The sequence below is a fragment of the Megalopta genalis genome, chromosome 1 (assembly GCF_051020955.1).
Source record: "Megalopta genalis isolate 19385.01 chromosome 1, iyMegGena1_principal, whole genome shotgun sequence".
Lineage (NCBI taxonomy): Eukaryota > Metazoa > Arthropoda > Insecta > Hymenoptera > Halictidae > Megalopta > Megalopta genalis.
Window position 1 is genome coordinate 25,542,157 of NC_135013.1, and position 21,037 is coordinate 25,563,193.

Consider the following 21,037-nt stretch of genomic DNA (forward strand, 5'->3'; position numbering starts at 1 on the left):
GTTTCTGCGCTCCTTTTTGGTGTACCACCGCGTTTGGAAACGGCGCGGCGCAAGGATCGTTGTTCTGTCCACGAAAGCGTAATTGGTCTCGCGATCGGTGAATTACTAATTAACGACTCGACTGCTCGACGGTGAGGGATAACGAGAGCCGCGTTAGAATAAATCGATCGATATCGGGGGCGAATTAGTCGAGAAGCGCTCGGCGAAGTTACGCGCGAATACGCCGCGAGAAAACGATCGAGTCTGCCGCGTGCAGGTTTCACTGGAAATTTTCATGTTGTTACAGGCGTGTGTTTCTCTTTTTCCTTCTCTTTCTCTTTCTCCGGTACGCTGCTTTCGTCGCCGTTCGCCGCCCGGTTGTGCTGAAATTCGCCTTATCTCTACTCTTCTTGTACACACAGCATGACGGAACAACCGTTTCCTCGGTGCATCGTGACCACCAGAAATATTTTACGTTTCGCCGTACTCGCTATCCGAGTCACGTACGAGCGACCTCTTCTGTCTAGTATTTTGCGTGAACAAAGTCAAATAGTTATTGGTTATTATTTCCGTATAGATAGTTATACGCGTTATTATTTCCAGTTAAAAATACATTGCGTGATAGCTCGGTCTGAAATCGTTGACTCCTTTCATGGAGAACACGGTGCACTCTATATAGTATTGTTACTGCGAGAAAATTTGCTGGTCAACGCGTTAACTTAGCACTAGAACTACCGCGCCAGTTGGAACGAATGATTTCGGATTTATGCTGTTACAGTTCCAGATATTATAGAAATGTTTCTTTGAGAAAATTTTATAACGTACGAAATTTTTTAATAAATCGTGTCTTGTCATTGTTATAAAACAGTATACATTAGCCGCGTTCGAGGGTCGGTAGATCTAATGTTAATTAACTATCAAGGCGTGGTCGTGTCCATTTAGAAAAATTAATTCGCCGAACGATCCGCGTCGTCGACGGTTCCACCGACTGCCGTAAATTTTTTTAAAAGGTCGCGGCCAGGACAGAAATGAATATCGGTAGTTTCGTCGAGCCGGCTCGTCGAGAAAGTGATTAGCATGAACCCTGACGAGGTGGTCGTATTCATTACGCGTGTGATATGTGCGCTGCGTGATATGTGGGATGCGGGAACGCGACCCGCTTGAAAACTCGAGCTTACGTGTGGGAGGCGCGATCCTTGTCTCCTAGATCGTTACACGACGCACAAACCGTTTGTTAATGGTCATGCGTGCCGCTCGTTACAGAGTTTAACATCATTTGCCATCGCGATGGCCGCCGTATACACGGGCGATAGTAGATTTTATTAGTATTTACTTGTGTGTCTCTAGAGTTTTCCTTAATCGCTTCAGCCTTCCTCTGTTTGTACAAACCACTTCCGCGATTCTTACATATTCATAGAACACGATCTTGCCGATAAAAAGAAGATCGTTAACGGCCCGTCCGGTTTTGCGTCGGCAATCGTATCTTCGCTTGCTCGCGTGGAAGCGTGCCGGTCCGATCGGTTCCGAAACTTTCGATACGAGACGATCGGCTTTATAAATATTCCAATTCAAAATTTCTCTTTCGTTAGAGCCATGTATTTATTCTGCGACGGCAACCTATCGGCGTCGCGCCGCGTTGCGTCGCTCCGGCAGGTGAAACTCGTCGGGGTGGCGAATCGCGTTTCGTCACGTCTCGTTCTTGGAAACAGGGGTACAAGGTTCGCGTTCGAGGCGATTCAGAAGTATCTCCTCGTTTCCAAAAACAGATCGAAATTCGTCGAGACATAGGTTCAAGGTCTGCCTTTGCTCATCGACCATCGGATCTTTCGTCATAAATGCTTCCACCTTTGAGCAGGCTTGCTGTCCGCAGCTGTCCGCGTGGGCCGGCATTTATAAACCGTTTCAAGAAGATAACGCTGCAAAGACCGCCAGAGACGAATAAAAGACGGATGCGAAAAAGAATTCGATAGGGTCATTAGGTCTCAAGTGCGCGGTTTCCTCTTTCGCTTCCGATACTATGCGCCGGTTTTAGCGCATGGCAATACGCGCATTTCAATTAAACCTTTCATGCATAAAACTATCTCGGCCGACCGACAAGTTTTCCTTGGAGCTGGCGTTATATTCTTTATGTTCGTCGGCTAAAAATGCCAGGTATTCTAGAAAATTGTTTATCGAACCCCTTAAACATGTCCGACGCGTTCCGCGTTTTTTCTTTCTCTCTCCCGCGAGAGTTATACACGTTTCGAAAACAGCAGGCGTCTGCTCAGAAAATCCTCGAGAAAACCTGGACGAATAAATCTAACTGCTTTTTTCCTCCTGTCTTTACGTAATGTTGTTGGAGGTATCGCGGTCACCCCATTTTGCGCTCGATTATTGTCGAAGAGAAATTATTGTCGCGTTCGCTGTGTCTTGTTACGCGTAGAAAAGGAAAAGCGCAGATCCCTTGACCGGTGTTCTTCTACTTCTTCCAGGCTCGCAGAGGATGGACTATCCTCAGGAGGGACACCACGGGGGCCTCGAAGAGTATGCTGATGACCAACGCTACGATGTAGGAAGCTATCGTGAACCCGAGGAACAGTATTCCCTGAAAAATATGGTCCAATTGACAGAAAATCGCCATGGAAAATGATCGTCGTCGAACAACGGATCTTTATACATGTGCATAAGGGTCTAGAATCTATGAACATCTTTCGACTTTTCCGACCTGATTGTTCCGAGACCAGTAAAAGAAAGGGAACCGACCGAAGCATGATGTTATTTAGTCGAAATTTGGACGGCTCGAGGCAAGCAGCACTTTCACCTGAGGAAAACAGTGAAAGGGGGAAGAAATGAAAAGTGAAGACAGGTGGAGGGGGATTAATAAGAACGTCGGAGAGGGAAGGAGAGAAGAGAACCGGAGTGGAAAGCCGCAGGAAAGGCGAACGAGTCGGGATCTAGCGGAGGCTTCGGAAGTCGGACTGATTCGTTTGATCGGTAATCGGGAGATTCAATTTACCTCTGTAAAGACACACTGTTTTCTTGAAACTTGACTGAAAATTCTGTTAAAAGATTCGCTAACATAATTTCAGGTGCACAGCCGAATGCTGGAAAGTATAATTGCTTGAGAAAACAATCGAAAGATTAGATCGACGACGTGTGACGTTACGGAGGTAACTGCAGAGATGGGTGCAGAATTGTGCAGGATGGGTAGGTGGATGGAAAGTGGTTGTAACTTATAAAAACGATTAAATTATGATTCTAGTACCATCAATCCAAGCGTCAAGTGCATCGAACTTTCTCCTTTCAAAACTACCGCTCGTATGATCACGGGATGAACCAGATACACGCAGTAACTCAGCCTGGATAATGGGTATAGATACTTCCAGGATAGTATGTTGTTCACGATGCCTGAACAGAAAAGAAACGATAATTATCCACGTAGGAATTGGATCGTTGGAATTGTTTCAAAATTTAAACCTATGCTGTCCATGAGCGACAGCCAGTTTCCTGGAAGATGAACCTGGAAGCGCGATTAACGAATCACAAGGAAGCACGGACAGCATGGTTTGATGTCACGTCTACGATACTGACCACCATGACCGGCAACGCATGCTACGAGGACCCAGCCGACTGCGACCGCCCATCCTGAATGCGACAACGCGGTGTAAGCCGCGGACATGAATGGACCGTGGGTACTTCCGTAGAGGCCGTACACTATACTCAGCATGACAAAGAAGGAAACGATCCAGCAAATGAATGAGACCGTCTGCAATTAGAAGCAACAGCGTGGGTATCAGTCCGCGAGCGATGGGACGGATCGCAGTAATCGACGATCATTACGGAGAAAGTAGATTACGATGCTTCTTACTGCACTGCGATCTGATCAGCGATAACCAGTTACGTGAAATCGCGGGTGCGCGGAGAACTTTAATGACTCCGATCGTTCCCCAAACAACGCTCAAGAAGTAGGAAATCGCGACGCGGTTTCGAGCACCGAGTAAAAACGCGATCATCTAGCCGTAATTAGCGACCAGCTCTCTATGAAAGTTATACGAAGTTCACCTTAGGCAACTTGAGACTGCAATTCGACTTGTAAAGGTACCAGCCGGCCATCATCCCCAAAAGATACGGTCCGATCCTCGACCACGGCTTATCGTACAGGCTCTCGTAGTGAGCGAACGGATCCAGGATGCTGTTGTAGTCGGTTTACGAAACGTTTTAATTAACGCTGGAACTCTAATTAGCCGATTTTTCGGTAAGAGGGGAGACGCGCTTACCTTGGCACGTGCTGCGTGTGGAGCGCGATGGTCGCCGTGACGATCCAGGACACGATCAGAATCATGGTCGCCGCGAACGCGGCCACCGAAAGTAGCCTGTAAACGAGAATTCCATCTAATTACCCAGGCACCATCGGACTCCGATAATAACTCCATACCTCACGCCGATTATAAGAATGATCGCTCCGACGATGTAGAATAATGTGTCGTTCGCCAGGTACCAGCTCCACACCATGCACTGTGTCGGCGGCGCATAATCGTTTAGTTCACTGTACTGGATATCGTATGCACTTATTTCTAGGAGATTGTACGTACCCGTTCATCCATGGCGAAGTACGTGTTCACGTAGAGAGCGTTCCTCCACCAGTATCGTTTGCAGTTCTGGTAATCGAGCGTGTACAGATCGAGCATCGTGTGGTGGTAGTACCAGGAAGACGACACCTGGATCAAACCGATCACGAGAAGGTAGGGCGGTGTTAGGCGAAAGTACCGGTACGAGACCATTCCCAGAAACTCTAGGAACTTGCCGCAGCTATTCCTCAGGACTTTCATCTTCTGTATGGATTTCTTCGTGATCGTGCGGAAGTAAAGGAACGAGACCAGGCAGCCACTAATACAAAGTCGAGCATTCGTTTAACATTAAGCACTAAAAGTAACTGGCGTCTGTTACCTCATAACGGTGGCAAGACTATATGTATTTAGGTTTTTCATCGTTTCTATCGTAATGCATGCTTGTGTCGAAGCATTGATTCAATCATGTTTTACGGAACAGTTTTTCCTTTCATCAACTTTAAAATAAAAACTGTAGAAGGAGCGGTTGTTTCGACCGGGTCGGTGGGTTTAGTGTTAAACGTATCGCGGAGAATATTTGTACCTCATGAAGAAGAAGGTGTCCACGGCGTAGGTACCGTTGCTAATCGTTTGATAGAAGAAGTCCTTCTCCGCGTTAGACCTAAATGATCTAGCTTCTGCGAATCGAGAAACACGTTTACACGAAAATGCACCTGAATGATTCCGATGTCCACTTACCAGAGACCACGTTTACAGTCAGGCAAGTGTGGACCAAGATGATCCACAGCATAGAAATCAGCCGCAGTCCGTGAATAGGAGCCAGCGTGTCGTCGCCAACATCCAGGCCGCAGAGTTTCGATAGATTCAAGAGAAGACTGAAAGATAACAGCGCCTCCGACAGCGGTTTCGGAGCGCTTCTCGTGTTCCTCACGTCTGGAATAAGAAAACCAGGGTAGCCCGATGCGAAAGAATCCGAGCAAGGTAACGTAGATATACCTATAGCACCATTGTGCTCCTTCACCGACCACAGCTTCGCGATCGTGATCTCATCGTCGCTGTTTTGGTCGGTGTGCATGATTTTCATTTCCGCTGCCGTGTTCGCGATATCCCGAACATTTCGCCGCGAACGTAATACCCGATATCTCAGGGAAACGTCGTAGAAAGTGCCCAGACAGGCGAATACAATGGCCACGGCAAAAACAAACCTGCAAGCCATTGGATCGGTCAAGACAATCGGCGAACTAGTTCCTAGTATAGCTGTAAATGCTGGGTAGCAAGTTGTAATGCGAATATTTGTTGAGTTAGATGCGTAGCTATGCCGGGTGGAAAATCAGTTTGCCTTTGCTTCAGAACAGGAGGATTGGACTTACACTAGGATGTAGAAGATCGGGTCCTCCCATAGAGAGTATCCCTTCGACAGATTCCTAACAGCTTCGATGACCACTTCGGAGGATGAATTCCCTTCGCGCGGGCCCTGGAGGAAGAGGAAAAGCTCTCGGACGTCTTGGACGTCGCAGGAATCGGGTAGGCAGAGTCCAAGGATGATTCTGAAAGACTATTTGGCGGAGAATAGTACGCCATTTACCCCGTCTTGAGTTTAGTATCGAATGCATTTTACTTCGCTCAGTTCCGGGTGTAAAGAACGCAGGTGGAAGCTGACGGAAGTGATGCTAACTAGAAACGGCGGCGCATTTCCTTTCCGATGGCCACCGCCATTCTCTTGCCCCTTGAGAAACTCGACGGCGATTTCGCGACATTGATCCGAGGAACCCAACCAGAACACGTTACCGGAGAACAATCCCCAGGTGTACTTGCCGCTAGCGTCGACCACTGAAAATAATCGAGCCTGGACTGGTTTGCGGATATTACAGGGAAGTATCTGTCCGTTACATGAAAAATATTTTTCACTTCCTCCCTTTCTACGAGGAACAACTTTCTCAAATTCCATTATCTTCTTGAACCACAGTTGGGCTAACAAGATACCGCCGTTCTTACATAGTTCGCTTCTTGAAATTACGTGCCGATAATTAACTGAGATTGTATAATGCCAGACAAGATACTTTTACCATTGCGTCATTGAACTGAAAGGTGTTCATTGCACATTCGTTCCTATTAGTCTACAATTATCCTCGGAAGTTCGTTGAAAATAGATATCTATGTCGCGCAACAGAGTTGTGAACTACGTAAAAATTTCAAAATTTTGAATCAAGAACCGTTATTGATAAAACGATACCGAAGAATTAAATTCGATTAATTTTACTTGCTTTTCAGTGCCCATTGTTCCCCCGACAACACTCCCGACATATAATTCGTGAAATCCCGTTGACAACTCGCGGAGACGTTCGGCGATCCTTGAGTCTCGTCATGCCAAATTCTCGCAGTTTTGAATGGACTCCAAACATCTACAAGATCATTCCATTGGAACATCGACGACTTCGATCGAACCGTTTCCTTCTGCCCCAAATTAGTTTCCTCGGAACTGTTATAATTGTCCTTCAAATTATCACTGATTGTTGTCAATCCTTCGTCAGTAACTTTTAATCCGCCGACGCACCAATGCACGTACGACACAAATAATATAAACGATATTCGCATTTTGGAACAAGACAGAAGAATGGTAGGAGGAATTATAATTTTTAAAATTCAATTAAACCGCGGTTTCTTCGTAGACGGAGTTTTCAAACTAATAGACTTTTTTCGCGCGGTTAATTCGAACACATCGGGATGATACTCGGCAAACTGTTATGGGCATAGGTTTTGTATTCACTGTGACTATCCTATGAAGTGAATGGTCAGATATACTGTGCTTACCGCCTCCCACTTTCCTGCCACCTGATCCTGATATTACGATTACGCACACTCTAAACTCAAGCTTTAATAAACTGTTTTCGTTCGACCATACATCACTCAACGTTTCCCGCCATTTCAGTTGTCAACGCGTGACATGGGTCATGCGTTTTTCGTGAAAGTTTCGTCCGACGGTAAATCGTCTCAAATACGGTTACGTTACGTACTGTATGTTCTTTTTTTTTCATTCAACCAGGAAATTGTCCTTCGTTGTTAACCAAAAGAGACAGATTAAGTAGAATTAGCGGTGATTTGAATTTTAAATGGATATATCGAGCATGCGCAATCGATGAATTCCATCGTTCAAGCTTTTTCCGACCTCAACTTTTCCGTATGAACTGAGTTACATGCGAAACAGTTGTGGAACATAACCAATGCGGATACGTGCACGGATTGTTTGGTGTGTAAACAGTTGACGGTTTGGACAACAATTATGGATATTATAATTGATACGAAAGGGGACGAGAATTTGATAACGAGGGACCACTTGATAGAAAGCGATGAAGAAGATGTAGATTTTCAAGACAGTGGTAAGTCAAACCGTACCGATCAATTTTGTTTAGTGAGGTTAAGGCGTTCGGCAAATTATTAAAGATATTTATTTACAGGACAAAAATCGCCGATTTGCTTTGATATAGAGAAAAATTTCATCGAAAACGATACTGCGAAGAAAAAAGAGCGTCGCGACGTAACTAAAGATATCGATCTTGAAGAATTTGAAACTGATATGGGTTGGTTACGTCCGAAGAAGGGACAAAAGAAAAAGGCAACGAAAACACCAGTGATTTTAACAAAAAATAAAACACCGGTGGAAGAAGCACTTGAGAAATCTATAATAAAGCCTGGTTTTGAGCAATTAGAATCTGTGCCTCCCTACGAGCTGAGCAAAAAGAAACTGCAAAAAGAGAGACGCAAAGAACGTGCTAAGACCAAGGGCAAGGATTGGTTCAATATGCGTGCTCCTGAAATGACACCAGAAGTTAGACATGATCTCCAAGTTCTACAAATGAGATCCGTGCTAGATCCAAAACATTTCTACAAAAAGAATGACATGAAAGTTCTACCCAAATATTTCCAAATTGGTAAGGTTATCGATTCACCTATGGATTATTATTCTAGCCGTCTCTCAAAGAAAGAGCGTAAGAAAACAATTGTGGACGAGCTTATGGCTGATGCAGAATTTTCCAAGTATAACAAAAGGAAGTATAAAGAAATCATCGATAAAAAGAAAAAGATGCATCGTAAAGCCTTTAAACATGCAAAACGGCTAAAAGATAAGAAAAAATGACATATTTAATACGTAAATCTTTAATAAAATTTAATCATAGTTCAAAAATATGTATCCAAAAGTATATGTTTTCAATGCAATCCTCCTGTAACTTCTATAGATGCTCCATTGATATAAGAACTATTGCCAGATGCTAAAAATGTTATTACTTCAGCCACTTCTTCGGGCTTCCCCATTCTGCGAAGAGGTATCTTATTTTTAAACATTTGTTTTACATTTTCTGGCACTGTTTCTGTCATAGGAGTTTCTATGAAACCTGGTAACACTGCGTTGACCCGGATACCAAATCTGTAAGAAAAATGTGTTTATGTTTTTATTGTTATAATTGCAATAACATGTAATTAAATATCATTGCAAGTAAACTTACTCCCCAAATTCAAAGGAAGCAGTCTTCGTCAGAGCTATGACACCGGCTTTTGATGCAGCATAATTAACTTGACCTATGTTTCCCACTTTACCAATAATAGAACTCAGATTTATAATCGAGCCATCTTTGTTTACTTTAGCTTCCAACATATGCTGAACTGCAGTCTGAATAACCAGAAATGTTCCCTTTAAGTTCACATCGATCACTTTGTTAAAATCACTCTCAGTCTGTTTTAGAATAAATTGATCACGTGTGATTCCTGCAGAATTCACTATGATAATTGGTGGTTTGTTGTATTTACTTGTTACACCCTTAAATGCTTCCTTGATGCTATCTGCATTCGAAACATCCAAATTTAAAGCCAGATGTTGTTTGGTATCTAAATTTAAAAAATGACGTTATTACATGGAACAAATAAAAGAATGAAACAATAGGCAAAGTAATTTATCATTATGTGTTCAGACCATTTAACGATTGGACAGTTTGTTGGGCAGATTGCAAATTTTGATCGGCAGCAATAACTTTGGCACCCCGATTTGCTAAAATTCGGCAAACTTCTCTACCTATGCCGCTCCCGGCACCTACAATTAAAAAACAAGTGAAATTTTGATCTATCATTCGATTTATTCGATTTTCGATACATACCTGTTACAAAAGCAAGTTTGCCAGCAACCATTTTCAGCCTTTTATCTTAAAAAGTACAAAGTCATGTTCTACAAATGTATTATGTAACAAGAATAAACCATGAGATCTGTAAAAATTAATTTCGGCGTGAAGCAGCCTTGATTTTGAATAGTTGTTTTTCTTTTTTGGTAAGACCATAGTCGGATGTACGCGCAACCAGTACGTACGTACGCAAGTCGCGGACCAATTAGGACGTACCAGTGTTACCTAGGTAACCGTACCATATGCTGCTGACGTCAAAGTACATACGTCTGCAGTGACGTCAGAAACGCAACGCAAGCACAGTGTAGTATGCTATGTTTACCCAAAAATTGAACTTGAATTGTATTCCTACTCTAAACGGGCAGTTCTCATTGGGGATGCAAACTGAGCTTTCAATGTTCTATTAGAAATATAATAAAATGTTAATTATAATTCTACTTTCGAGCAAATGTGAATAAAATAAAAAGTGGTAAGTCGAATTTGTGAAACTTTCCTATCTAATGATATCAGAAAAAATATGTTTTTCCAACATGATTCTATATTCACGAAAGAAATGTGTATCAAGTAAAATATTTTCTGAAAAAAATACTAGTCGAATTATTGTTCACAGTTTACCGTTAACGGTGTGTTTATTAAATAATTTGCAATGGTAACCTGTTCATGGTTTATATTCGAACTGTCTCAATATCGGTTTTGACGACCTAACACATTAAAAATCTATTAACGTTACGAGTTCTATGGGGGGAAAAAAGGCAACACAGAATGAGACGTTAAAGATCGAAGAAATTCAGAATATAGAAGAACAACATTATTAGTAAAAGACATTGCGAAAGCAAAACAGCGTGCGAGAGAGCAGGTAAAATTCAAACGTCGGAACAGGAAGAAAATGAGTGGGAGGGGGCGGAACGGTTGGCAGCACCGGCGCTTCAAGAAACATAGCCCCGCGCCTCTGTCCTCGCTCCTGCATCGCTCGTGCCAGTTTTCTTTCGGAACGGCTCCAGAGAAGAAGTATTAAAAAGGGGGGGGATACGAGACGAGAGAGACGGTCGAAACGGAAGAATTTGTTGGCCGATCACGGGAATCAGCTCAGCACTGTTTAGAAACGAGGCGTTAGAAAGAAACAGGTTGGCGTGACGTTCTATCGCGTGGAAATTCGATGGCCGAGAGAGCCGAGGATAGACGACGGCGTATGCTGTGAAGTCGCGCATCGGAAAGTAGGTTCGACTCGGCTCGGCTCCGCGTAAGAAGAAGAAAGAGTGTCGAGGTAGGAGCGAGGAAGATCACGTATATAGAGAACCTAAGAGAACGAAAAAGAACGAGACTCAAAAAGGAAGAAAAGAAAGAGGTGTGCGACGAGGACGCGTCTGTGAGTCGCGCGAGAGGCGAGAGCGACAGAGCGGCGTGTAGTGAAAGCCGCGGTGAACCAGAGCGAGAGAAAAATTCGGCGGTAACCGGTAGTACCGAGGCTGCCAAGGTGTTCCGGAGTGCAGCAGCAGCGGCCCAGGATGCTGCCCGACGGAGCAAGAAGATGGCCGTGATCGGCGAGCAGAGGTATTACACGGCGGTACGTGCGAACGCGTACACGGAGCTTTCGTGTCGTAGGTTCGAGGCTGCGACAGCCGGGTCGCCGTCCTCCTTGTCCTCGACTTCCTTGTTTCCCTCGCATCGGCGTCGACCGAGGAAAAAGTCCACGCATTCACCCGGACGAGCAGCAATGTCATCTTCACGGGGTAGCGGTCCGGAATCGGGGGAGCTCAGCGACTCCGAGGACGGCTACTTGGACACGGTTCCCCTGAGGTACGAACTCAGAAATATACAGAATGTGATACACGTTACTCGCCAGAATATCGATGCCCTGAACAACCATATTGCTGGATTCCAACAACCGCCCCTGATATACCTGAACGAGTACCAGGAGCTGACCAGTAAGTTGCAAGATCTGGAATCTAAGCAGCAGAAACTGAACGAGTTGTTGAATCCCAGTAGAGTATCCGGCAGTGCTTCCACATCTGAAAGCGAATCTCGTGAGGCCAATGCCAACATCAGGGGTCAGAGAGTGCCTACGAGGTCTCTGCTCAGAGCTTATTTACCTAATCAACAGCGTACCAGCGTACAAGTACGTGAAGGGTTGCCACTGAGAGATGCGCTTGCCAAGGCAATGAAATTAAGAAATCTAACCACTGAAATGTGTGTGGTATACATCTTGGGTGCCGACAACTCCAAGTATCTCACATCTTGGGACACAGACATCTCTGTATTAGACTGCGATGAAATATCTGTGGAGATTTTGGATAAGTTTCCTATAACCACTTCCATTTCACACAATTTTGTGCGTAAGACTTTCTTCACGCTGGCATTTTGCGATTGGTGTAGAAAACTGATATTTCAGGGATTTTATTGTAGAACGTGTAATTATCGATTTCATCAAAGGTGTACAGGAGGTGTTCCTGCGTTGTGTCATCAAGTTCGTATGCAAGATGCTTACTATCAGGCATTGTTGGCGCACAATCTCGAAAGTACTGCTGGGATCCTGCAACTTCCACAGGATTACGGTTTGAGCAGAAGTATGTCGCCATCGCTTGCTCCGTCAAGAACGCAGAGGCACCCACGTTCTTTGGGACAACAAGACCGTTCCAGCTCTGCACCTAACGTATGTTTCAACATGGTGAAACCCAGCGGAGATTCTACTAATTTAGACGAATACAGTAGATCTCAGAGCTTAGGTCGACCTGTCGGCATCATTCAGAGTGCAGTGTCTCCTGGTAGCAGTCCAACCAAGCACAGTCAGTCGACGCAAGCTAGTCCTACCAGTACTTTGAGGCCAAAACGACCGAGGGCAAGATCAGCTGACGAATCGTCGAAGAATCTTCTAGCACCTAGGGAATCGATAGAAGACTGGGAGATTCCAGCAGACGAGATTTTGATAGGAGCACGTATCGGATCTGGTTCCTTTGGGACGGTATACAAAGCTCATTGGCACGGGCCCGTAGCTGTGAAAACGCTGAACGTTAAAATACCCACTGATGCTCAGTTACAAGCATTTAAAAACGAAGTCGCAGTTCTGCGAAAGACACGGCACGTGAACGTCTTGTTGTTCATGGGGTGCGTTAGCAAACCGCAGCTGGCAATTGTTACACAGTGGTGCGAGGGCTCGTCTTTGTATAAACATTTACATGTATTCGAATCGAAGTTCGACTTGTTCACGTTGATAGAGATCGGGAGGCAGACTGCACAAGGTATGGACTACTTACATGCAAAAAATATCATTCACCGGGATCTAAAAAGTAATAATATATTTCTGCACGACGACCTCACCGTGAAAATCGGAGATTTCGGCCTGGCTACTGCGAAGACCAGGTGGTCCGGTTCCCAGCAGTTCCACCAGCCGACCGGATCTATTTTGTGGATGGCACCGGAAGTGATCAGAATGCAAGAGGAGAATCCATACAGCTTCCAGTCGGACGTCTATGCGTTTGGTGTTGTTTTATTCGAATTGTTGGCTGGCCAGTTGCCGTATTCGCAGCTGAATAACAAGGATCAAATACTGTTCATGGTCGGACGTGGGAATCTGCGTCCTGATCTAAACAAGTTGCGCTCGGACACTCCAAAATCGTTGAAGAGACTGACGGAGGATTGCATCAAGTTCTCCAGAGAAGAGAGACCGATATTTCGTCAGATTCTGGCTAGTTTAGAGAGTCTACAGCGGGGACTACCGAAGATCACCAGATCCGCGTCCGAGCCGAACATGAACAGGACGCAGTTGCAATCGGACGACTTCTTGTACACCTGTGCATCACCAAAAACTCCAGTGAACTTCCAGTTCGGAGCATTCTCCTTTTATCCTTCCGGTGGGAACATATAATGGGGATATCATCTGGTAATGAGCAATGAGTCTGAGTCTAAGACCGACACAGTTCCCATAAATTGAGATATTTAAACAATTCAATGGAGAATATCGTAATAAACTTAGCTATGAACAATCTACGTAATTCTTTTCGAACTACACTTTGACTGTGTTGCATCCGTTTGCTCGATGTAGAATGTGATTATAAAAATACTTAACGCAAGTAACGGGAGAAACGAGAATAGAAAAGAAGGCTGGAAGAGAAAAAAAGAGAGATAGGGAGAGAGAAAGAGAGAGAGAGAGAGAGATGTCCATCTTAAGCAGGAGGGTGTAGCTTTTATCTTTACAAAACTTACTATCTGCGCGAGGGGAGGGGATTTTTATTTGACAGAGTCCCCGTCGCGCTTGTATAAACGCATACTTGTAGAAAAATGCGTGTGCACAACGCGCAGTCGGCGTTGGGGTCTCTGTTACATTTGCGGAATCCTTGTGAAGGATGTAAAAATAAAGTAAGTAATAGAAGTAAACGGCATTTAATTCGCGTGGGCCGTCATTCGTCTGTGGAAGTATTTTTGCAATGACCGAAGTGATTTTTGTACCTTCTTCCTTCGTATATCGTCTTGAATATGCTCACATGAGAATTGTTCCTTTGAGTAACTTGTAATTTATAGTCTAACGCCAGGGAGTTGGACGTATTTTCGACGTAGACTAAACTAACGGACGCTCTTTAGTGATAGTCGCAACAATTATGTTCTACGATAATTATCTTTTTCTTGTTCTTCTTTTAGTAGTTCTTCGCCATACTAAGTAACGTAACCGACTGATCATTGTTTCTTTCTTTCTTTTTTCTTTTTCTTTTTTTAGTTCTACATGCAATCCGTCACAAAAGTCCACGTTTCGTTTTCTTACGGTTATCATCTTTGTTGCAACAACAATAAACAAACTCGAACTTGTTTTCGTAGACGAATAGAATATTGCCATTTCACCGGGCACACGTAAATTTTTGTGACCGACTGTATATATTTGATTCTGTGAGTTGAACCGGGGGATACTCTTTCGAACGGTACCAAAAGATTTTCAGTAACATTGGAATAACAAACGAAAGTCCAGGAAAATGGTGGTACCCGTCGCTCGATCGATCGGTAGGATCGATCCAGCGAGTCGTACGTTTTGGCTTCGTGTACTTTTTCAGGGTTTGCCAATGATCAAGGCCTAATTCAATTCCTATTGATATAAAAGTATAACGAGCTCGTCGTCCGACGATTTAACGAAACGAAAGTCAACCGAGAACTGTTGAATCGTAATGTAGAAGCGCATCGAAGAAACGTTTATCGAAACAACTTTGTAGTCGACTTGTGTATTGTTCCTCGCACTTTTGTCTATTTATTAATCTTTGTCGTTATCTTCTGTAAGTTCTATTCGCACCGGCCCTCGAGACCCGCGATGCAGGAAGGGGCGCGAACTTCACTTCGAGATCGACGGATAACAAATTGCTGTCCTCTGGCAAAGGATATTTCGATCGGCAGAAGCATTCGGATCTATATAGCGAAAGTTTATCGTGTCGTCTCGCTTCGCGTATCGAAGTCAATTCAATTGTTGTTTATATTCTGTTTGTTCGGGGTTCGCACGAGCTTGTACGATCGAATACTTTCTGCCAGGGGCGGTATTCGTTGGTGTTTGCGTCGAAGACTTTTGCGTTACACGTGGCGACTTAAGCTTCCTTGGTTACGGCTGGAACGTGTTCGACACAGCGGCCCTCGGCAGCAGCGAACAAGTACGGAGGAAACGTGCGCTGGCCACGAACAAACAGAGTCGAACTTCAACAATCGGAGAATCTCCGGGTCGGTGCAACGTCGCCGAGAACGTTCCTGCAGCCCTTTGTTGATTCTTGCAATTCCGTGCCGCCGTTTCCCGGCCGTGAAAAAGGCCTAACAACAAATCTTCGAAATTCGCTGGTTAAAGACGAATCAAACGATCTTATTTCTAAAGCACCACGTGGCAGCCTCGATTTATTATTTATTTATTTATGGCGTAATCCTTAGTGTGATGAACTGCGATCGAAAGAGAGAAAAACGTGGAGAAAAAAAGAAGAATGACGGACAAACCGAGGGGAGAGCCAACGGTTATCGAGAGAAAGAGAGAGAGAGAGTGTGTGTGTGTAAGGAAGAAAGGGAGAGCGAATATGTGTGAGAGAAACGACGCGGACTCCGGAATCGTAGTATAAAGAGGACGCGTGGGAGAAAGAGAGAGAGAACAAAAGGAAGAAAAGGGGTGAAACGATAGGACGGGAGCGTTAACTGGAGCAAAGTAACGCACTCGTCATCGTTAATGACGTTTTCTCGTAACAGGGAAACAGTGAATCATGAAACATAATTAACGATGCTGAAAAAAGTGTCGGAAAAATAAAGGGAAAAAAAGAAGAGAAGGAGGACGTAGGGTAGCGGGGCGATGAAGAGTTCTTAATTGTTTTCCAAAATTACCTGACGAAACAGCCTTCGAAACGACTATGTACGCAAAACTCTTGCGACCAATTCATCTGTTTGTCTCTTTACGTCCGTTTGTCTCGACGATACATCGATGGATGATTGAGAAAGTTCTGTTCAGTTGATTACCAACGAATCATCGAGTAGGGGATGAAACGTGTAGTTTCGACGCCCGAGCCTCGCGTCCTTCGCGATCGATAATTCCTGTTTATCATTGTGAAATTTTCGAACGTTGTTTTCTCGGAAGACATTCCTCTGTGCATTGCTTCGATGTGTATCGTCATACACGTTAGAACGGTTTTCGTGCGGTTCCGAGCGATTGAACGCGTTTTCGTGTCGTACTCGAATCCTCAACGAGCAGAAACCACGAGAGTAGATGTCGTCTCGGACTAAAGCTCCGAGCTTACAGCACCGATTATAAGCCGGGGGACTATCGCTTGATCCGATCCTATCGAATCCCGCCCACGAATTTCTGTAACGGGTCCGACACGGAACAAACGATCCGCCGAGATTTTTTTCGTTCGATCGACGGTCGTCATTCGCCGCGTCGCGTCGTCGTAATTCAATTTCGGCTTCGTTTTCGGTCAAATCACGCTGAAGCTGCTGTCAACTGCAACGCGTTTCTTGCGACAAGATGGCGTGGCTGAGATTGGAGATACTTAATTCGATCAATCGTGACTACCGATTGATTATTGTATTCAACCAAAAAAAAAAACAAACAAAAAATAAAAAAAATTGACTCTTCATGTAACGAATCTACTTTCTTCTCTTTTTAGAAATCAGATCCCGTGGATGAATCCCAAATTATTTTCAATTCATCGATCAAAACGAGGATAACGTTATTGTTGTTATATAATCTTACACACTGTATACATTTTGCTACAAACAATATTGCTCCTGAAACAGATTTCTTTTAAAATTCGAATAGTCAGAAACTTGTACCGCATTCACATAATTTATGTACTTTTATGGTTTTATATTATTGTGTTTACATTTCTATCTTTCTACCCATATTTTATACTGTTCTGTTGTACTCTTGATATTACTAAATTATACTAATAATTATTGTTACATAATAAAATAACGTGGCACGATCAAAGTAGTTTCTTTCGCGAGAAGTTGCAGCCGTTGTCATTTAATTTTCAGCGTAAATCATTGGAAAGATCGTTCAAATACAGTGCAGTTCCCGCCACGGACGATCTACAGGCGTGTTTGTAAACGAACGCACGCCGCGCAGACGCTTGCCGCGAAGGTAAGCTCTTGCGCATGTGTTCGTGAAAGTGTGCGATACCCGACTCCGGTGTTGGTGCGAACACATATCCAGCAGGCGTGTAAGTGTAAGTTGCACGACGTTTCTGGTGCGTGCGTACTCGCGGTGCTCGACATATACAGGACGTCCCATCGATCATGATCCAACCAATTGACAGTTGCAGCATCATTTACCATGATCTGCATTATAATCATTCGTTCGTCTATTATTTGTGACTTCAAAACTTCAAATTTAACTTAACAAAATGGGCCGTATCTTTCGGTCGACCTGATCCTTGAGATTTGTAGGAGAAAATTCGATCACGTGTGATCTTATTTTCATGAGAATCGAATTTAAACATTTGTCGGGTACAGGTAAGGGATCGAGGAACTACACGTTTAGTTTATATTTTCCGATATTAATGTCGTAGAAGAGACTGCATATTATTTTTCCACGATTAATCAATTATTTCAGGATGGTACCGCGGCGATTGATGCGCGCTGTAGTCGTATGTATGTTTGTAGGTGGGAAGTACAGAGGGAGCGCGCATGCGCAAATCCAGCTGGCGCCTCGGCCGGCTGAATAGTCGATGCTGGAAGCTCGTAGTGCGAGTGTCTGTGTTTCTTCGTCCTTTGCGCCTTGCCGTGCTCGCGACCCGTACATGAATTCTATACATACACGGTCTATAGAAGCAAAGCAAAGAGGTTCTCGTTCACGTTGACTCGCGCTATCCTCGTGAACAGGTGGACGTCGTCGAGGTCGCTCGCCTTGCTACACGAAACGAGGTTAGTCGACTTTGAATCGAATTTCGAGCAACACGTCGTCCTGCGAGGGGAACGACACCGACACCTACATCTGTCCCGCACGAATCGTTCGCCGAATAGAAAAAACCCCCCTCTGCGCGTGTTTAGCTCGGTGTGGTTGGTTTTGACCGCGAGTGACTGTCGCGTGTGCGTGTGACAGCATCACCGGACCCGTGGAAAATCGAGAGCGATCCAAGGATCGAGCTCGATCCTTCGTTTCACGCGCGGAACGTTCGACCGGGATACATCCGACGAAAATAGTATCGCGTGGTTGGTTCTAGTTTAGCCGTGGTTGCAACGAAAATCCTAGCAGCGTGTCTAGGGTGTTCCGTCGATATCCAGGGCGACGGTCTCGAGAAGAGGCAGCGCCGAATAATATCGATACGAAGGCATGCTCGGACGTTCGCCGATCAATGTAATGGATCGAACACTCGCGTTTCGATAATTAGTGGATTTGTCGAGGGCCGATGCGATCGTTTCTGCCCTCGAACGTGACCGTTCGAATCGAAAACGTAATCGGTCAAAATCGGAAAGGTCGATAATGCGTCGGTTGCTACTGTCATCCAAATATAATTATCGTCGTTGGTTATTTAAGAGATTCGCCTTAAAGTATATGCGAAGAACGTAGTTCTCCGACGATAGCAGCTACAGTGTCCCAGATCCGTTGAAATTCTTATTCAACTTTTCTCGAAATTCGTGCGGCCGTTTCTTCGGGACACGTCGCGTCTTGCTGTCGAAACTGTCAATTAATTAATTAGTCGTCGATCGAAGGCTGATGTAAAATGAACCCGTGTTTGTCGCAACTCCGATACGTGTAACGGAAAATTCGATTAATCGAGAATCGAGTTGCAACGAATCGCGGCTTGGAGGGCTGTCTCGCCTCGGCGAGGGATCATTACGGTAACGTAATACGGCCGCTAATTAATCGCGTTCGACGGGGATTCAAAGTAAACGACATTGACCGAGAAATGGGAAAGCGATCGCCGCGTAGAAATTTTCTGCCACCGCCGCGCGCATTATCGAGTGCTGACACGGCGCGTCGATACGTGTCAAACGAGCCTTTCCTCGGGTGCAATTAGTAGACAACGGTTGATCATGCAATTTACAGCGCACACGTTTGTTCCGAGAGAGAGAGAGAGAGGGGGAGAACACACACATTTTAATATACGGTTTAATCAAGTTTCACGGGCTTTTCATCCCATTTGCAAACTGATGGACTATTTAACCTGTTAACCGATCGATCTCTCCTTTTGCTAGTTCAACTATTTGCTCTGATTACAATCGAATGCGATAGACTGCGAATAGATAAGAAAAATTAAGCGTGCTTAGAGGTAACGATTAGGCGTTGGAGGACAGGTTAATCTTTGTGTCAGCAAATAAATTTTTGATCAGCTTTCGATAAGTTCCTACTCGAAACGCTAACGGATAAAGCGTGTAGAGAAATTTTGACGAAACATCGACAAAGATGTTGAAAGTGGACATATTGACGTAGTTGTTGACAGAAAGGTTACCGCTCGACTCCAGTGTCAGCGAGTACGCGGATAAAACTGCGGATTTGCATAAATATTAGCTTGGTCTGGTAATTACCGTGAAAGGCGTGCGCCTGTTTGTGATCGCTGGAAACATATAAGCATACGGTGACTTTCTCTTTGTGCCCGTAATTCAATATTTCGACGTTTTGTTTCGCGACTTGCGACGAAACCGCGACGACGGGGATTCGATGGGAAACGTGTTCCGGCGATATTATATTTTTAAACCAGTTCTCGCCGACGAACCGAAGAACCGAGGTTCTTCGTTGACGGACTACCGCACCGCGCAATGTTACCGACCGCATTCTTATCGCAGTTCGTTCCGATAAGAACTGTTGACAACGACGCTGCGCCCGTAGATTTTTCACAGGCCAACTGAAACCATGTTGCAACTTGCAACGGTCGTCGCCACGATTCCCGCGCGATTTTCAAACTTCGAACGTCGCAGATTTCTAAGTGGAGGAAAGTCGCCGAATGTGGAACACCATGCAGTTTTACCGTGCCGTTCTTACAAAGTCAACATTGCAACAAATAAAAGATTTTTATGGACGTCGATAACAATAACAATATCAAACAATTGTCAATGTTGAAGTAATTTCAAAAGATGGTAGAGCATACCATACGTGGAATTGGTTCCGAAATATGGAAAACACAAAATTGTTCTTATATTTATTACAACGCTTTGATTACGATCTTCGAATTAATACACAATTAAGTAGAAATTTCATGTAAAGAAATAGTTATTTTCGTAAAAAGAAGATAATTTTTTTCTTTTATTGATTAAATTCTTCGGTTATAATATTATATTTGAAATGAAATTAAATAAAAAAAAATGTTTAGAAAGATGGACCTATAGTATTCTGTTCAAGAAAGAACACGCGCATCATTCTAAATACGTATGAATATTAGAGGCAGCTATATAAACAATAAAAGACGAAACAAATAAGCATGGTAAATTAATTTTAAATCATTCATTCATTCATTCAACTGACGAGCCATCACATACACGGCCTCCAAGTGCGCGCGCGCGTGTGTGAGACAGTCGGTAAACGTTTCACCGATATTAATTCGTTAGATTCGTAAAAATAGCACAATTCCTTATTTAGATACGTATGCATATTTGCCGACGTTTCTCTATCTACAAATGAACCACCTATTCGAGCATTGTCCTTATCGAGAATTATCAAGCGGTCATTGCTTATCGGGTTTCAAGATACAAGTTCTGTTAATCATTTCACGTCTTCGAGGGTACATATACCGTGAACTGTTATCTGGCCGGTGCTTTCTCACCCCTCGCACCGAAAACTGTCGAAACGTCGACGCTCGGTTGCTGGGAACGGTGTAATCTCCCGACGAAAAATCTTCCAAGGGAAAAATCGATTTCTAAACTGGCCGGTGCTTTTTTACCCGTCGCACCGAAAACTGTCGAAACGTC

The 21,037-nt window shown here is 44.2% G+C and overlaps 5 protein-coding genes and 1 long non-coding RNA gene across 8 annotated transcripts in view; 4 read left to right on the forward strand and 2 right to left on the reverse strand.

Annotated features, from left to right (window-relative positions):
• Positions 1-532: 532 nt before the first annotated feature.
• LOC117221235 (nose resistant to fluoxetine protein 6) lies at positions 533-7,475 on the reverse strand. 2 transcript variants are annotated; one of them, XM_033472038.2, is made up of 13 exons: positions 6,791-7,475; positions 6,145-6,356; positions 5,897-6,081; positions 5,523-5,731; positions 5,265-5,459; positions 5,110-5,203; positions 4,551-4,845; positions 4,394-4,473; positions 4,236-4,331; positions 4,021-4,150; positions 3,550-3,724; positions 3,224-3,366; positions 533-2,563 (listed from the first exon to the last, which is right to left on the reverse strand). In XM_033472038.2, the coding sequence occupies exons 1-13, from the start codon at positions 7,119-7,121 to the stop codon at positions 2,438-2,440; spliced, it is 2,271 nt and encodes a 756-aa protein (XP_033327929.2). In that variant the 5' UTR covers positions 7,122-7,475; the 3' UTR covers positions 533-2,437. The 2 variants fall into 2 exon arrangements, with proteins under 2 accessions (XP_033327929.2, XP_076380331.1); XM_076524216.1 differs by having other exon boundaries at positions 5,265-5,731.
• LOC117221282 (uncharacterized) lies at positions 2,558-5,863 on the forward strand. Its single transcript, XR_013034008.1, has 5 exons — positions 2,558-2,952; positions 3,028-3,128; positions 3,221-4,213; positions 4,537-4,700; positions 5,283-5,863. It is a non-coding gene; the product is annotated as an uncharacterized LOC117221282 (long non-coding RNA).
• Positions 7,476-7,668: 193 nt separating the features above from the next.
• On the forward strand, positions 7,669-8,711 carry LOC117221256 (deoxynucleotidyltransferase terminal-interacting protein 2). The gene is made up of 2 exons (XM_033472058.2): positions 7,669-7,903; positions 7,982-8,711. Exons 1-2 carry the CDS (start codon positions 7,807-7,809, stop codon positions 8,659-8,661), a joined length of 777 nt encoding a protein of 258 aa, XP_033327949.2. The 5' UTR covers positions 7,669-7,806; the 3' UTR covers positions 8,662-8,711.
• Positions 8,666-9,914, reverse strand: LOC117221261 ((3R)-3-hydroxyacyl-CoA dehydrogenase). Of its 2 annotated transcripts, XM_033472080.2 has the most exons (4): positions 9,674-9,914; positions 9,493-9,609; positions 9,029-9,407; positions 8,666-8,949 (listed from the first exon to the last, which is right to left on the reverse strand). In XM_033472080.2, exons 1-4 carry the CDS (start codon positions 9,702-9,704, stop codon positions 8,733-8,735), a joined length of 744 nt encoding a protein of 247 aa, XP_033327971.2. In that variant the 5' UTR covers positions 9,705-9,914; the 3' UTR covers positions 8,666-8,732. The 2 variants fall into 2 exon arrangements, with proteins under 2 accessions (XP_033327971.2, XP_033327960.2); XM_033472069.2 differs by lacking the exon at positions 9,674-9,914 and having other exon boundaries at positions 9,493-9,646.
• Positions 9,915-10,619: 705 nt separating this feature from the next.
• On the forward strand, positions 10,620-16,776 carry Raf (serine/threonine kinase raf oncogene). Its single transcript, XM_033472024.2, has 2 exons — positions 10,620-11,245; positions 11,297-16,776. Exons 1-2 carry the CDS (start codon positions 11,223-11,225, stop codon positions 13,554-13,556), a joined length of 2,283 nt encoding a protein of 760 aa, XP_033327915.1. The 5' UTR covers positions 10,620-11,222; the 3' UTR covers positions 13,557-16,776.
• Positions 16,777-17,851: 1,075 nt separating this feature from the next.
• The window catches only part of tow (target of wingless), a 65,104-nt gene continuing 61,918 nt past the window's right edge, over positions 17,852-21,037 (forward strand). The window contains exon 1 of the mRNA XM_033470521.2: positions 17,852-18,055. The gene's annotated coding sequence lies outside the window, so the exon portion shown is untranslated. The remainder of the gene's footprint in view (positions 18,056-21,037) is intronic.

Excerpts from the sequence above, each read along its gene's own strand:
- Raf (XM_033472024.2), top strand. The coding sequence starts at position 11,223 with ATGGCCGTGATCGGCGAGCAGAG. Across the intron at positions 11,246-11,296 it reads GCCGTGATCGGCGAGCAGAG|GTTCGAGGCTGCGACAGCCG; the intron begins GTATTACACGGC and ends TTCGTGTCGTAG.
- LOC117221235 (XM_076524216.1), bottom strand. The coding sequence starts at position 7,121 with ATGCGAATATCGTTTATATTATTTGTGTCGTACGTGCATTGGTGCGTC. Across the intron at positions 5,732-5,896 it reads CCGATCTTCTACATCCTAGT|GTTTGTTTTTGCCGTGGCCA; the intron begins GTAAGTCCAATC and ends AATGGCTTGCAG. Across the intron at positions 2,564-3,223 it reads ACTTGACGCTTGGATTGATG|GGAATACTGTTCCTCGGGTT; the intron begins GTACTAGAATCA and ends CATATTTTTCAG.
- LOC117221256 (XM_033472058.2), top strand. The coding sequence starts at position 7,807 with ATGGATATTATAATTGATACGAAAGGGGACGAGAATTTGATAACGAGG. Across the intron at positions 7,904-7,981 it reads TGTAGATTTTCAAGACAGTG|GACAAAAATCGCCGATTTGC; the intron begins GTAAGTCAAACC and ends ATTTATTTACAG.
- LOC117221261 (XM_033472069.2), bottom strand. The coding sequence starts at position 9,646 with ATGATAGATCAAAATTTCACTTGTTTTTTAATTGTAGGTGCCGGGAGC. Across the intron at positions 9,408-9,492 it reads AACTGTCCAATCGTTAAATG|ATACCAAACAACATCTGGCT; the intron begins GTCTGAACACAT and ends TTTTAAATTTAG. Across the intron at positions 8,950-9,028 it reads GCTTCCTTTGAATTTGGGGA|ATTTGGTATCCGGGTCAACG; the intron begins GTAAGTTTACTT and ends TTTTTCTTACAG.